Source organism: Aulonocara stuartgranti (genome assembly GCF_965226115.1).
Source record: "Aulonocara stuartgranti genome assembly, chromosome: 18".
NCBI classification, from domain to species: domain Eukaryota; kingdom Metazoa; phylum Chordata; class Actinopteri; order Cichliformes; family Cichlidae; genus Aulonocara; species Aulonocara stuartgranti.
Window position 1 is genome coordinate 1,818,707 of NC_138954.1, and position 15,798 is coordinate 1,834,504.

At 46.7% G+C, this 15,798-nt stretch overlaps 1 protein-coding gene across 13 annotated transcripts in view; it reads right to left on the bottom strand.

Annotated features, from left to right (window-relative positions):
• The window catches only part of dlg1b (discs large MAGUK scaffold protein 1b), a 98,291-nt gene that overhangs the window by 30,925 nt on the left and 51,568 nt on the right, over window positions 1-15,798 (bottom strand). For 7 of the 13 annotated variants that reach the window (XM_082513571.1, XM_082513572.1, XM_082513565.1 and 4 more), the window contains exons 5-6: window positions 7,767-7,931; window positions 2,578-2,724 (exon numbers count right to left, since the gene is read on the bottom strand). In XM_082513571.1, the coding sequence (XP_082369697.1) occupies window positions 2,578-2,724; window positions 7,767-7,931 (312 nt within the window). The remainder of the gene's footprint in view (window positions 1-2,577; window positions 2,725-7,766; window positions 7,932-15,798) is intronic. The other 6 variants (XM_082513569.1, XM_082513576.1, XM_082513568.1 and 3 more) reach the window with 1 other exon arrangement.

Consider the following 15,798-nt stretch of genomic DNA (forward strand, 5'->3'; position numbering starts at 1 on the left):
GACGAAGGAGCCCTCGTTTCATGAGCTCTGCTGCTAAATATACTTGAGAGCAGCTGTAAATCTTTCTGTTGGGGACGAAGAGGAGGGCAGCTCTCCATTTTATCATCACCCCCTCACAGTGTTACTGAAAGCCTCACTAAATCGTTCCTTGTCCTTCCGTGCAGGTTCACCCCTCCTCCTCCTCCTTCTCCATTTTCCTGCCGTCTGGATTTTCTTTGTCGACATTCATCTCCTGTGTTGCCATGGCGCTGCTGAGGACAGCAAGTCGAGTGAGAGGTGGAGAAAACGAGATTAAAAAAAAAATGAAAGGGACAATAAACACAGAGGCGTACAGTACGTCCTCGCGGCCCTCGCCGTCTTTGTGGGATGTGACAGTCCATTTGCTGCGTTATCGCCGTGGAGGCGGTGGAGATAGCATCCACCTGCTGACGTCAGGCAGGGCGGCCGCTGCAGATCAAACGTTTAAGAAACAATGAAGAGCTGGATGAAGAGATTCCTCCAAAGAGTGTTGGAGGTGCTGAAGAGTCTGAGGCACAAACAGCTGCACGGATCAGGGCCAGAACCCCCCCACCTCTGTTCTTTATCTTTGGACAGTTGCAGGTAAAACATGTGGAAAACAAATCAGTGACATTCAGTAAAGCTGCGGGTCAGCGGGAATCGAACAGAGACCTGCTGCTGACTCATCGGCACGCCTGCCAACACAGGAAACTCCTGCAGTTTGCAAGACCCTCAAACTTCACTACAGATAAGTTGTGCACACAGCCAAGTTTGCGGTTTGGTCTACCGTTGCTCACGTTTCCTGCACTCTGCACATTTCACTCTCAGCTCCAGCTTCACCACCAAACGTACCACAGCAACCAGTGAGGAGTCGAGATGTGTGCGGCTCTTTGCATGTGCGACATGAAGACTTACAGATTCACAGGTGTGAGCTTGTAGAATGAATACCTGTTAATGCACACACTGAAAACAGAAACGTCTCCACGCTGAAGACGATGTTTAGTCCTTTTAAATCGACCTCGGGTTAGAGCTTGGTGCGGGTCGTTTGTGCAGGTGTGATTGAAAACAAACCGAACCGCAGTCAAAGCTACAGGTTTACAAACTCATCGACCGGATCAGAGCAGAGCAAACGACCCACAGGTGAGAAAACGGCCTGAGATCACTTGTGTGACTCAAAACATGCAGGACTTCATCTGCACTGAGTCACTGAGACAGTCAGCTATTACACCATCACCCTTTAACCCTTTAAAGCCGGTCGGAGCAGCACGCTACGTTTTGGTAACTATTTTTAAATCCCTGTAGAACCAGAACCACGTAGCTAGCTCAATAATTATTTTTTTTTTGCATATGAAACCGGAGGAGTTGTACTTACATCTGATGCCATCAGCTTGTCCTCGGTCACGGTTTCCTTCCACATAAAGCTTTGCAAAAATTACATAAAAACCACTTGCAGTAACAAAAACATAATATTCCAGAAACACGCTTTGCTGATCAGCTGTTTGTAACACTTCCTAGGTTGGAATAGACGTCAGCGCGAACTATCGCATGTCCGCCATTTCCTGGCCGAAACCGAAATGTAGTTGTTTTTTTTGTTTTTTTTTTATTTACTTATGGGCCTTATAAGCCTATACTGGTGTTTTTAAAAGTCATGCTGGACTTCATGCTTTTCTGAATAGTTGCTGGGATGCTTAGAACAGAAATTGCACTGCTTTAAATAGTTTATTTTGATGCACCTGCTGTTTTCTTTGCAAATTTGCATTATAATATTTAATTTTGTTTTTTCTGCAGTATATAAAAATTGGTGTATCTAAAAAATAGAACGATAAAGACACTCAAAATAAATTTGCTGTTGCTGTAAACTATTTTTTGCAACTTTTCTGTATTTAAAGTTTTGAGGGATAAGCTTCTTAAATTTCTCTAAGTAGAAATATGTGTAAAATATGTGTATTGCACTTTTTTGCAATTTATGTAGTTACTGTGGACTTAATGCAGACATATTACTAAAATTTGGGCTATAACAGTTGTATTGATGTATAGCAACTTGAAATGCTCCCACAAATGGCTCCACAGCATGTAAAAATATAAAGTAAGCTCTGGCAGACTTGGTTCTATGGCAGGGTTAAACACCAGAATTAGCATGTTAGCAAGCTGTACGGGTGCATCACACAGACACCGGCTCACTGACGCTCAGTAACCTCCAAATACAATCCTAACAGTTCCCCAGCGCTCGCGCTCAGACTTCTTGGACGGCCTGTCGGTACACTAACCTCACAGCAGCCATATTACTGTCAGCTAATGTCACTAAACACGCTCCAAAACACTCCCACAGCACAAACACGCACAGAGCTAGCAGCTACAGCCGCCTGTGTCACCATCCACCTGTCAGCCAAAGAGGCCACACCCCTAAAAATGCTAATTTATTACAGTTTAAACATGTGAGTTTTTACCACAGAGCAAATCATTTGTAATCAGAGCATGTCGTGCTTCAGATAGGTGTGAAACATGATGGCGATGTGAAATAATACAGCAGTACCAAGAAAACAACCCGGCGGGATGGGAAGGTGAGGGGTGGGGGTTTACCTGGATCGGGGGGTAAGGGTTGGAGGAGCAGGAGGGGAGGGGGCTTTCATCTCCGTGGGGGTAGAGAGTGGAGGACGTAGGGGAGGGGAGCTCCGGGTGATGCTGTCCTAAAGTTGAGCCGTCAAAGATGCACTCCAGAGACGCTACCTAAAGGACAGAGGAGCAGAGGAGGAGACACGGCGGCTCGCTCAGACACGGCAGGAGGAGCGTCACAGACAGACAGACACGGAGGAGCGCTCAGGGAGGCGTCTCCGTACGGATGAAGGTGACATGTTTCTACACTGAACGACCAAAACAACACAGCAAACACTGGACAGACAAACATGGTTCCCTCTGATTGGCTAGTGCACTCGTCTCCACCACCTTTCTGCTTTAACGATAGTCGCAGACACCTCCACCCCCGGGGGCCGCACACATGCGAGACCTGATCCAAGACTTTCGGTCAGCAGGACCTTTTACCTTCGTTCATCTACAGATTCAAACCGACACTCTGTAATTTACATCAACTTCCTCTGAGTCCACTTCCTGTCAGAGGGCAGATTCACCCCATCATGTGATGTTACTGCAATTTAACATTTTCTGAACAATTTGTACTATTGTGCAAAAACATACTGTGATTTATCACTATTTTAAACTGAAGTTAAACTTTGTCAATTCAGTTTTATTTATTTATACGGCGCCAAATCACAGCAACAGTCACCTGCAGGTCCTTTAGACTGTAAGGCAGACTCCACTACAATAACTTCATCTAACAGCATAATGGTTCTCACTGCAAAATGAGACTGACAGACATGGACACAATGAACGTAGCACAGTCAGTTTAACCTTAACCAACAATTTACTGTGAGAAATCATAGAAAATCACATCTCTGTTGCCGTCTGTCCACACAGAGGTTCACATGTAGTTGTTACACGAGTTTGTCTGTTCTACATGAATCTAAGCAGGATGCCTGCAGCTGCCTGACAGACTCAGACTGATGCCAACCGGCTGTCTGCGTTTGTAAAGTAGATGCACTCATTTGCAAACCTTTGACAACGAGTGCAGTCAGAGTCAGACTGCCACTGTTTGCAGAGAGGTTGCCCTCTCGTTTGTAGTATTCAGACTGTACACAAAATATTGCAATGCTTTGCTGTTTCGATTTTTCACCAGCCTGAAAGGTTAATGCTGTAAAACGGGATGTTTTCATGCACGCTACTATCTTTGGCTAACCCCGACCAATCAGAAGTCACTGCCTAAAGACAATTTAGTGCTTTTAGACAGTTGGGCCCAGCTGAGAGACTGAGGGACTTTAGGCACTTAAAGCCTGGCTGCTAATACAGAGAATAAGCCGTATTATTTTTATCTTAATATTCATGACAAACTCTCGATGAGCTGCAGCAAATATACAACTCTAGGCTGATAACTGATTCCATTTATTGAAATTTTGGTTAATTTCCACCAAACAAAGAAAAATTATTGTTAAAAGGGACGATTTGAACATCTCGCCAGAGTTAAACTCAGAACTGGACATCATCTCGCATACCGATGTTTACGCACACAGAGCGCCTCGATGGTTTGAATCTGTAGATGAGACCTGACGAGAAGAATAACAGAATATCATCAGAGTCTGAACATCATTACAAATGAGGTCAAATCTGCTTTAAGAAGAAATCTGAGGGAGAGGAATCACAGAAACCTGAGCGTTCACAGGTGAGCGAGCGATAAACTGATGAGGAGGACAAAGAGGAGGAGGAGCTTTGATGGTTAACGGCGTGACCACAGGTCAGGAGAAGATCAGTGATCAATGAGCCTGCTGAGGTTTGTCTTTTTTATTCATGTCGATTTATTCAGTAGAAACAAAAATGGGTCAAACATTTATGACTTGATTGATTCTGCAGCACTTTTTGGTTCATTTCTGTTACTTTGAGGCTTTTACTGGACGGCAGGCTGAACCCTCTCAGAGACGAGTCCGTCACACTGTCAGGACCGAACACACAAGTCCGAATCAGGCGTGAACGCTGCTGCAACACACGTGTGGAAAACCACATACAACAGGGGGACACACACAGTGAACAGGTGAAGGCTACAACACATCACAATAAACCTCCAACTACACCACAGAACTGCAGCCCAGAGGCCGACGTTAGCTCACACACAAACCAAAACAGCTTTGACTTCATTCTCCTCATCCAGTGTTTAACATCTGGCCCAAAAAAGCCTCATCGAGATCAGTTTCTCTCTTTAGATCAACTAAAACTTTATCGTCTGCACTGAGCGGATCTTTCTCCAACCCTCGGACCACGATGGACTCACGTGAACAGAGTTTTTTATTCATGCCTTCTGCTCTCTGAGGCTTATCTGACGCTGGTCCGACTGTTTCAGCGAGTTTGGCTGGTCAGATGTGAGAATGCGCGTCCTTCCCTTCGATCGACGGAGCGTTTGAACCGTTTGCAGCTCGACTGTTTCGTGTTCGGCTGTTTTTTCTTTCCTTTTCTTTTTAACGGTAATTGTTTCCTGCATAGAAACAAAGTTTAGTGGAGTTTCTTCTCACATCATCTCAAATCTTTACACCAAACACAGTGCTCCTCTCAGCTCTCCACATTTACTGTGGTGCATTTTTATTCCAGGAGTTCCAGATGTTCACGTGAACCTGTGTTGGCGTGAGCCGTGTTTTCAGCACGAGCAGGTTCCCAGTTTTGACGCTGTGGACGCCGATGTTAAGCGTTACTTTGACATAATTATGTCAGCCGCTGTCTGAACTATGTGGACGTGCCTTATCTTTAAAATTAACGAGCTTTTTATTCTGTTTCAAAGAACAAAGCATCAAAAATCTGACAGATCTCGAAAGTCTTTAGAATGAACACAAATCTTTCTATATTAAGAGAGATTATAAAACATGACTTTGTTTTCATTTCCCTCGTTCATGTGATTTATGATGTAATACCCTTCACAAACACTGGGAGGCAGTCACCTACAGATTTCATACAGGTCTCATATTTAAAGCACGAGACATTAAAAAGAAATTAGAGACATTTTTGAGATTTCTGTTAAATAAGGTTTAAATAAGAGACTGAAGCCTCAAAGAAAGTCGGGTTAGATCCACCATCAACACCCTCTGTGAGGGCGCTTTGGCCTCGTGCTGCAGATGATCTGATCTCCACACGATGGCAGCAGAGCTCCATCTGCGAGTCACAGCCACCCAGCTTTGATCTGATCCCATGTTCTCCGTTACCACGAGCAGTGCAGCGTGAAACGGGTCAAACCTCCGTGAAATATCACATCTCAGCTAATCGGAGATCGGATTAATCAGCTCTGAGCACGAAACACGGAGGCAGATTTCAGGCAGGAGGCCTTTCCGTTTGTTCTCTGGCGCCGCTGCACACTGATGAGGAAACACATTTATGTGACAATCAGCTGGAAATACAGCGACATCTCACCGAAGCAGCCTTTGTTTTTATTTAAACTGATCTTTTATTAAACGATTTATTCATCAAACGTGGGAAGAAAAAGTCATTTTAATGACTATTTATAATTCATCACCTTCTTTGTCAAGAACGGCTTAAACTGAAGGTTATTTTCTGTATCCATTTTATTTTTACAAACTTAAAGATAATTTCAAACGTTTTGAAAGCGTTAAAGAGATTTTCAGTCTTACTTTAACAGCTCGTCAGAAAAAAGCATCTTTCTAAATACTGTCCACTTGTCCCTAATTAATCGGCCAAGCTACAAAAACACTGGATCCTACACTTCCCATAATGCACCGTGACAGCTCTTCTCCACAGACGATGGGCACACACATTAACGTGGACGTGTGGAGTTGGTGAAATGCTCCTTTAACGGCACACACAGTCGTTATGAGAGTAACGTGGAGGCCCGAGCGGCGACAGACACAAACACAGCGGGCGCTGACAGAAGCAGCACGAACAGGAGGCAGAGTCACGTGACTGGGAGCACGCCAAATTCCCCTGGTCGAGCTTCCAGGACGGCGAGAAACAGACCGAGCGCGATCTGGTTTCCAAACCGAGGCCCGGCTGTGAGAGAAGCTGCTCACATCACACGAGGAAAGTGTTTAAATATCAGCTCGTGCTTTTGTCCTGAAGCGTTTGAGTCACCTAAATTATTTTCAGACTGGGAAAATCCGGGAAACTAGTAGGAAGCTCTAACAGGGCGTTCCAGCAGCCAGGGCTGCTACTTCCCTCTCAATGTTTGGATGAAACATCAGGAGCTGGATGAATCCATGTTTGACAGAATTTCTGTCCTTTCACATTTATGATCGCACAGCTTTGATTCTGTTCATGGAAAACTTTAGGAAGCGTCCACTAGCGGGAACTCCTGGACGGCCTCAACATCGAGACCCCAAACATCTAATCCTGTAGGTTTACCTCAGGGGGAATTCTCAGGCTCCGCCCACAATACCATGCGGTGATCTCACCTGGACTTTTACCTGCTGCAGCTGTAACACTGAAACGTGGACCAGAGGAATTTGAAAGGTGTGTGATGGCGCGATGACAGGAAACAGGTGTGAGCTTCAGAGCAGCGTCAGCATTTTAATGGGTCACATGATGCAACACATACAAGCAACAAGCCTCATCCTCCACGTGTGTGTGTGTGTGTGTGTGTGTGTGTGTGTGTGTGTGTGTGTGTGTGTGTGTGTGTGTGTGACTAAAACAGATTAAGATTAAGACATTTATACTCATTTTATGACAAAAACCTGCTTCGTCGATTGATCGACTGATTAAAGTGGAATGCGGCGACTCTGATTGGTGTGCACACATAAACACGAAAAGTCGCCATCAGGAAACAAATGTAAAGAGATGAGAAACACATGAAAACATTTAACTTCACTGGCATTTTAACAAACTCTGGCTCGTTCGTGCACCATGAAACGTTCCCGTTACATGAATATTTTATGAGCTGAAATCTTGGATTTTGCCTGAATGTTGGCTCAGCCAGGTCTTTTCAGAAGGACCGTTGGACTTAAAAACATTACATTAAAAACCTCCAGAAGCAGGTTTTCACTGAAACTGAGAGCAAGCTTTTTATTTGCTGCAGCTACAGAACATAATGATGCACCGCTCATCAATGATCTGACTGTGACGGACGTCTGAAATGAAGGCTGTGGCTCGCTGACTGTTTGAAAGAGAAGCCAGTAAAGTCGCCGTTTGGACCAATGAGAGAGACGGGAGGCTGAGACAATGCCATCTCCTACCTTCATCGGTGAGATGTGAGCGTGGGTGACGTAGCCGTGCACATTCTCGATCAGGGAAAGGTTCTTCTCTGCTACCTGGACCAGCTCTGGGCCCCCCGCCTCCTCCGTCAGCTGGGGGGAGCTCTGGTCCTGGGGGGACGAGTCCTCATCGTGGTGCCTGTACTTCTGCAACAGGAAAACACAAAAATCAGCAAAACGGGGCCAACAGCAATGCGACAACAACTCTAGTTCAATGAGTTGAACCGCTATGAGCAGCGACAGCGGGGAGGAAGAACCACCAAAAGAATCAGGCTCGGGGAGGAGCAGCTGTCACGATTATACACGACACATCTTCATGAAACTCTCCACTCGAGCGCAACAACAGTGCAGGCGGCTCCACCATGTGGTGAGAATCAGTAATTACGGGTTCATTATTTACAGAGAAGAAAACGCAACAAACTAACAAAACAAAAACCTCAACGTAAAGAAGGGAAAACAAAGCGATAAAAGACAAACAAACCAGCAGAGACCTCATATTTAAAACCTTTTTTGTAATAAATTTTAAACCCAAACATGAGCTAACCTGCTTTTCTGTGTTTCAGCTTTCTAAACGGGCAGTTTTTGGTCAGTAATGTGACCCACGGGTCCACAGAGCCAAAATTCTGGGGGCTCTGATTGGCCTTGGTGAGCTGGAGGTGTCACCAAGTGAGTTTGTTATTCCCAGGAAGGAATTCAGAAAGAACGCCAGCGTGGCAGAGCCGATCAGCCACTAACCGGAAGGTCGGTGGTTCGATCCCAGGCTGCTCCAGTCTGCATGCCAAATATACTTGGGCAAGATACTAACCCATGTTGCTCTCCGATGCAGCCATCGGAGTGTGAATGTGTGTGAATGTTAGATACTTAAGCTTGGAAGTGCTTGTGTGAATGGGTGAATGAATTAGTTGTATAAAGCGCTTTGAGTGCTCAGAGTAGAGAAGCGCTATATAAGAACCAGTCCATTTAAAGGATAATCCTTCTCTGATCCTCTGACTGCTTTTCTCAACAAAAGGAGGTGACTCACTGCTCGTCAGCACCAAACCCTTGTGACTGAATCATCGGTGCAGGTGAAGAAAACCTGTGCAAGAGAAGAAACTCAAGTCCCAGAGTGCACCTCTCCAACAAACATCCAATCACAGCTTGGGTCTCTGTTGTGGTCAGAGCTCCAGTCGGTGTAGTTTATAAAATAAAAACAAGGATATAAATGGAAAAAGAGCAGAAGTCCTCCTCGGAGGCCTCGTCCGTTGATCGGCAGCCTTCACATCTTGATGAGTCAGAGCTCGCCAGTCTTACTCATCTGTTTTCTGGCTTTGGGAGGAGAGACGCTCAGTGTGACAGGTGAACGACTCGACGGTCCTGCACAGACGCGGTTACGTAACCAAACCGAGTGATGGGCACTTTTCAGAGCGCCAACTCGCTGAGCGGGAGGAGGACATCAGAAACCTGAACATCACGGAGGTGTAACAGGAATTCAACCGACTGAAAACATTTCAACCAAAAACTAAGATCGCAGGATTTATTTGTTTCCTAAAATCATAAAGTTTCTTTATGAAAGTAAGTCTTTCTTTTCCCTATTAAAAAAAGAAAAAAAAAACCCAGTGAAGGAGCTACGGACTTAAACGCTTCAGCAGCCAATCACGTTGCTCGATCTGAGGGCAGTGGTAACATTGTTGCAACCTTCCGTCTGTGTCGGCCTGACTTTAAGAAACACTTTTATGGACTAAATTCGTCTCCAGTCCACTGAGAATTAAACAGCTGAGACAAACTGTGAGAACATGCAGGCAGCTCGCCCACGCTCAGGAAAATAGAAGTTAATGCAGCTCCAGTAAGTGCTGCGAAAGTAAAAACACTCAGTCCACCATCTGAGGCTCGGCTAAAGAAACATCAGCGCGTTTTTATTATTATTTCATCTCAACACTTCGAAGAGTCTTTGAGGAGTCTGAAAAGAAAAATGCAAGTGTTTCTAATTGAACACGAGGAGCGTTAAACGAGCCCCAAAGGACAAGAACTAAATTCAGAAATGAGAGTGAGACCAACAGAAGTCGATTTAAAAGACTCGATACGTGTGAATCCCGACCTCAGAGACTAAAACAGTGTTTGTTTCAGTTCTAAAGAAAGTCAAACTGTGCTCAGCTCCAACATAATGATGAGTGTGGCTGATGAATGGAGACAACACCAGCGCAGCTTTGGAGGGTTACCGACGCCGGGCAGTGTCTTGGTTAGGCTCGTATACACACAGCAGCACAGGAAGCGCGTTGGACGAGGCTTTCAGGTCACATGACACAAACAGACACGTATGATCACAGTTTAGCCACAGTTTCATTTGTGCTGTAACACTAAACAGTTTCTTTATAACTGCCGAGCTACTCCAACGCTTACATCCTCTTCACTCACAGCTGGATCGGCATTTCTCAGCGTCAAAGTCTTATTGTTTGGTTTTAATATCGGAGCAAAGAGAATAATGCAGAGAAAATCCAAGGGTTTGAGCTCTCTGCTGGTTTTCATTCTGCCTGCTTCAGAGTCGGAGAAATGGGGGTTTGTGAGTGTTTCTGAGGAAATCCTCGGCTTTCAGGGGCTGTTTTCACTCAGGGATTTTAAAGAGGGGGAATTATTCAACTTTAATGGGTTAAAAAGGGGGGAAAAAAAAATCAGGAGTAACCTGAGTACATTTATAACGTGCTGACAGGATCTCGGGATGATTTCAGAGCCGGGTGTTGGCTCCAGTGTTTTGGCTTTTTCTCGATCAGGGTCTCAAACACTGATCCCGCTTTGCTGCAGTCGGAGGTTTTGCCGTGAGGCAGATTGGTGAAACCCTGACGGCGCTCTAAGAACCTCGGAAACTTTCAGCAGCAACTTCAAAGAGATGCTAAGCTGCGGCTGAACGGGATTATCCCACGCCTGAGTGGCTGTGGGCCGGATCAGCCGGCAGGTCAGAAGCTGAGCTGTTGGACGAGCAGCGCCTCAAACTGCAGACCTCCCATCATCGCTGAGGGCCTGAACCTTTAACGCCTCCGTCCTCCCGATCCCTCTGCTGACCGGCGCAGAGCCAGCAAACAGCGCGAAGGGCAACACCTCCGTTCATCAGGCTGAGAGGCGCCAGCCGGCCAGCGTTTGGTGAATTCAAGAAGGACGACGACAGCTGGCACAGAGGCGGCAGCGGCACGCAGACGACACCCACAGATGTAGAGTGTGAATCTGAACAAGTCTGAGGCACAGCGACTCATTTCAACTTCATAACAGCACCAAAACTCTGGTGTCAACACGGCCTGGTCTAAAACATCCACACCATGACTTCCAGCTGCTGAGTGCCATCACATTCTTCAAAAACCTCAGTCTCATTTGAAATGTCTCTGATGCAGCTCTCAGCAGCATCGTCAGATTCATGTTTCAAACTACAGCAGTCCCCCTGATGTCGGTGCAGGTGCCTCCATCACACCTTCAGCCTGTCAGACTGGCTGAATTACAGCTGAGCTGCTGTTACAAAACCCGTGCAGGTCTGTGAGGCTGCAGGAAGCCTGACTGTGAGCTGATGTTTCTCAGATCCAGCAGGAAGTCCAAATGGAAATGAGGTCGAGGCTGCGTCGGCAGCAGTCGGATCTGCACAGACATGGAGTCTGATGCTGACCTAACCTGACTGCTGGCTCTTTATGGAGGAACCGGCTGTGGAGGCGTCAGCTTTTCTCTCACTGTCACACACAGGCTGAGGATGGCAGGACACACAATTCTGATCAGAGGAAGACCAAAACAAAGATGCAAAAACTAGCAGCAGATGGCGTGGTCCCCACAGAGCTCCGATCTCTGCATCATGAAGCCGGTCTGAGAGGAGAGACACATGATTAGCCCAGCTGGGACAAACACAGAGGAAGGTCGCAGGAAGCTCAGGAAGCTCAGACATCCGGCCGTGAGAAGGAGCTCGAACTGTCCAGTCTGAGATGATCGTCCTGGAAAAACACTGAAGTAGTTTCTGTCTCCGAGTCGTGTTCAGCACTCTTGACTGCTTCCACCAAACCTCTCTGTTATTTTATCAAACTGAAGCTGCGATTTCTGCCTCCACGCCTGCTTTAACTGCTAAACAATGCAAGACACCGCTCAGCTGTTAATGACAGCACCACACAGAGGACTGTGTGTGATGTCACGACCACTGTAGCTTATTCTATGGAAACGAAACAGTTTTCTCCTCGTCCACTGAAAACATGGATGATGCCGCCATGAGTCACCCGTCGACTCGCTGAAGCTCTGAAGGTTCAGAGTAAGGTCGCTCGAAGGACTATATTTAAAACAAACCTGTGTAAACTTCAGAATAAGTGGATAAATAAGTGGATTAGCTCAACTCTTCTAAACCTGCACAGCCTGGCTGCTTATGAATACAGTGATGAGGGAGGCGTCAGCTCCAGAGACCAGGCTGTAAACATCTTTATTTCTGCTGGAGCCTCTAGTGGTCATTAGAGGAACTGTCACCCAGTGTTTGGATCAGTCTTTCTGGGTCACTTTAGTTTGCTCACTTATGACTTACAGCCAGCACATCATACAGACATGACCATCACAAGCTAAAAGGTTTTAACTTATTAGTAACTTTTTACTGTTTTGGGCTCTGCACGGTTTCAGGTCAGCGGTACAAACGTTACGCTGAGCGGCGAGCAGGCCTTGTGCTGTAACTCAAACATGTCTGCTGACGTGTTTTTGACCTCTCTTCAGATGACGGTTTGCTGTCACACCTCACAGTAAAACTGAATCTTGCTGCTTCAGCCTGAAGATCATCACTAATACGAACACTTTCACTTCAGTTAATCATTAAAAATAATGATTCGCTGCAGAAATCTGAAACGCAGATAACCTCGATTAAGAGGAGGAATAATTTCACGGGTGCATGATTACCGTGCAGCTGGACGAGACTCGTGTTAATTGCATGCTGCCAATCACATCGTCTGACTCTGCTTCTGCAGAACGTCCACCGATCACCTACAGCTGCACGGCCTCTGTACCTACGTCCCCGAACAGCCGGAACCCCGGCGACGGGAGACCACCGCTGAGATGAAAACTTTTAGATTTACATTTTCATGAGCTTCTGTGACAGCAGCTGCTCGCGAGGTCAACAGTCGCGCGAACAGTAAGGCGAACATGTCCACGAAGAAGTGTTTTCACCATGGAAACCGAACCTGCTCCAGAGAACATTATGTTGTTATGGTAACAGATGAGCAGGTGTGGAACCACATCCTACAGACTCTCAGAAGCAACTTTACTCCAGCTTTCTCTTGTGTGGTTTTGCTTCATGTGTGATCCTGGAACTGACCTGATATCAGATATTTGTAATCAGAGCTTCAGCTGGAAGAATTAAACCGTCTCACACGCGTCTGAACTTTCACTTAACGGAGTATCTGCTGTAATCTCCGACTCCTCCACAGCTAGGATAAACCCCGGGCAACTTATCCAGTTGATAACCGCTTCGTGTGACCTCTCAGCCCGATTGATCGCATTGGGCTCAGCGAAGCCAGAGAAGGAAAACACATCGTGGTGAGCGCGCTCTGTAGCGCTGTGGCCTGATTATGTCGTTTGAGTATTTGAAAGCAGGAAGTGAAGCTGAACGCTGGTGTGCGGGCTGATTAATTCCTGCTTTAATTACTGGAGTAACTGCTGGGATTCCCTCCACAGATTAACACAGATTACGTGACCGAGGGGAAGCACCGCTGACGGTTCAGCATCTTCAGCCTCCTGCTTCCTGCACAGAACTGAAAAATCAGCTGAGACAGCTGGGAAGGGACCGGACAGAAGGGGCCAGGTCACATGACCAGGAGCCCAGGGGACGCGATGACTTGCAGCTAAGGCGAGGTCGGGTCGCCCGCCGCCGCTGTCGGGGCATATGGTGCTGAAGAGCAGATAAAAGTGAGGGCGGCAGCAGCTGAGGTCAGCGTAGAGAAACGCTCCTCTGCAGCTCAGATCGAAGGCTTCACCAAGGCGCCGCAGCACTCGAGGAACAGCGAGGTTACTCATCACTCGTCCTGGCAGGAAACAGGCTTTTGTTTTTGAGTGGGTTCAGCGAGATTCCTAAACCTAAAATAAGAAAATCTCTCCGTTAGAGCTGTGAACTACAAGCACGTAAAGTCTGCACGACAGTGCCGCCGATTTTCTCGTTGTTAACAGTCATCAAGTCGAGTTACACCAGCAAACAGTGAGAATCCAGCAGAGTGAGCGTTTGTGTTTTCTCTGCTTAGAAAACACAAACGCTAACGGCTCTTCCTGTCCTCAGAAACGCTGATCATCGATCCTGTTACCTTTTTCAGAGCCTGCTCCATCCACAGACTGTAATCCACTGAAACCACAGCTGTGTGTGAAACCTGTCAGCTTACATATAAACTATCTGGCAGAGAGCAGCACGGGGAGTCTAAAGGTCGCCACAGCTCGACTCCTCTGAGGTTAAAGTTTAGTTACTAATTATTCATAGTTTTCAGCCATCTCTCCTACAAACATTTTAAAGTCATCATCAGGGTTGTTTTTTTGTTTTATTGGTCAAAGATTCAGTTTCCACTGCAGGCGCTGCTCTGACCTGACCTGTGACTGAACATGAGAAGCTTCTGCTCTGGTTAATCATCCAGGTAGCTGCATGTTCGAGCAGTTCGAGCTGGATGTGAAGCGGCAGTCGGCGAAGCATCAGGCAGCTGCAAGCAGATCGAAGCGCTGCGACGCTCACACGCAAACCAAGCATCAGGTCACAGGTTCGAATCCCTCTGCCCGGGCCCACATGGGCCACATTCAAAGAGAAATAAAGGTTTGAAGCAGCGATGCGGCGTAACGTCAGAGGGTCCATCAGCGAGACGCCGAGCCCACTCACCGTGGACCGCGGCACAAATGGAAGTGTGGACGTGGGAGGCAACGGGGAGGTTTCCACTGATGACACTCTGCATGAAGAGAGCTTCCTCCTCTCCTCCTCTTCCTCCTCATTTCTCTGAGAGCTGTCGAGGAGGAGGAGGCGGCACAGCGCCGACTCCTGCCTGCCAAAAGCTGCTATAAATAGGAGCATCACCGCAGAGAGGATGTAGCAGGATGTTCAGGACGAGGAGGAGGAGGAGGGCTGCTGGATGATTCAGGGGGTGATGAAGAGGAATGCAAAGAGAAAGATAGAAACAACCGACGGAGGACTCACTCACCACCACCTAACTGGAGGACTTTGCTGTTTGTGTCGTTAAAAGCCGCAGAGCAGAACAGAAAAACACGCTAAGCACACGCTGCTGGTCTGAGATCAGATTTACTGCCCATTTATTTAGCTTTTAAACATGCTTTCTACACGAGTGAGGTAAAAACTCAAAGGACAGTTTATTAGGTACACTGTTTGGCTGCAATCTACATGTTACAGTCACTGATAGGCCAAAGAGAAGCTCTGTGATTCAGGCCCTTCATCAGGACCCACAGGGCTGTGTGATCAAAGTGAGATGACTAAATTAAACAAGCCTGCGACGACACGAGATGGTAAAAACCACAGTGTTCATGAGCTGTAACTGGTTTCAAGCAGCGTCTGACCCACAGGGTGACAACTCTGTAAAGTTCACCTGAACTTTTTGAAGTTTCCTCCAGTGAGCGATGCTAAAAACATCCAGGTCCTGGTCTTGTTCCTGCTCGTCTGTGCCACAGACGTTAAACTGGTGCAGTGTATCGACGGGCCTGAGGCTCCAGACTCTAAATCTGCAGTTTTTCAGGGCTGGAATTTTAAATTCGTCTCTTCTTCCAGCTTTATTAATAACATGTGAAATGAGCTCATTAATATGCGCTCTGTGAAGAGCAGAAGGTCCTCATACGTCGCTCTCGTTTGAATCTGACAGCCGTCGGTCTGATCTGTGAATCGAGATGATCTCACAAACCCGGAGAGACGGCCGTTCAAAAGTCTGAAAATGGGTTCAGAAAAAGACAGCAGCTCCCTAAATACTCGACGCCACAATGATTGATAACTTCCGGCACAATGTATCGAGTGAGTGGCTGTGAGAGCGGTCGATGGCAGCCGAGCAATGGGACTTAATTAAGACTAGTC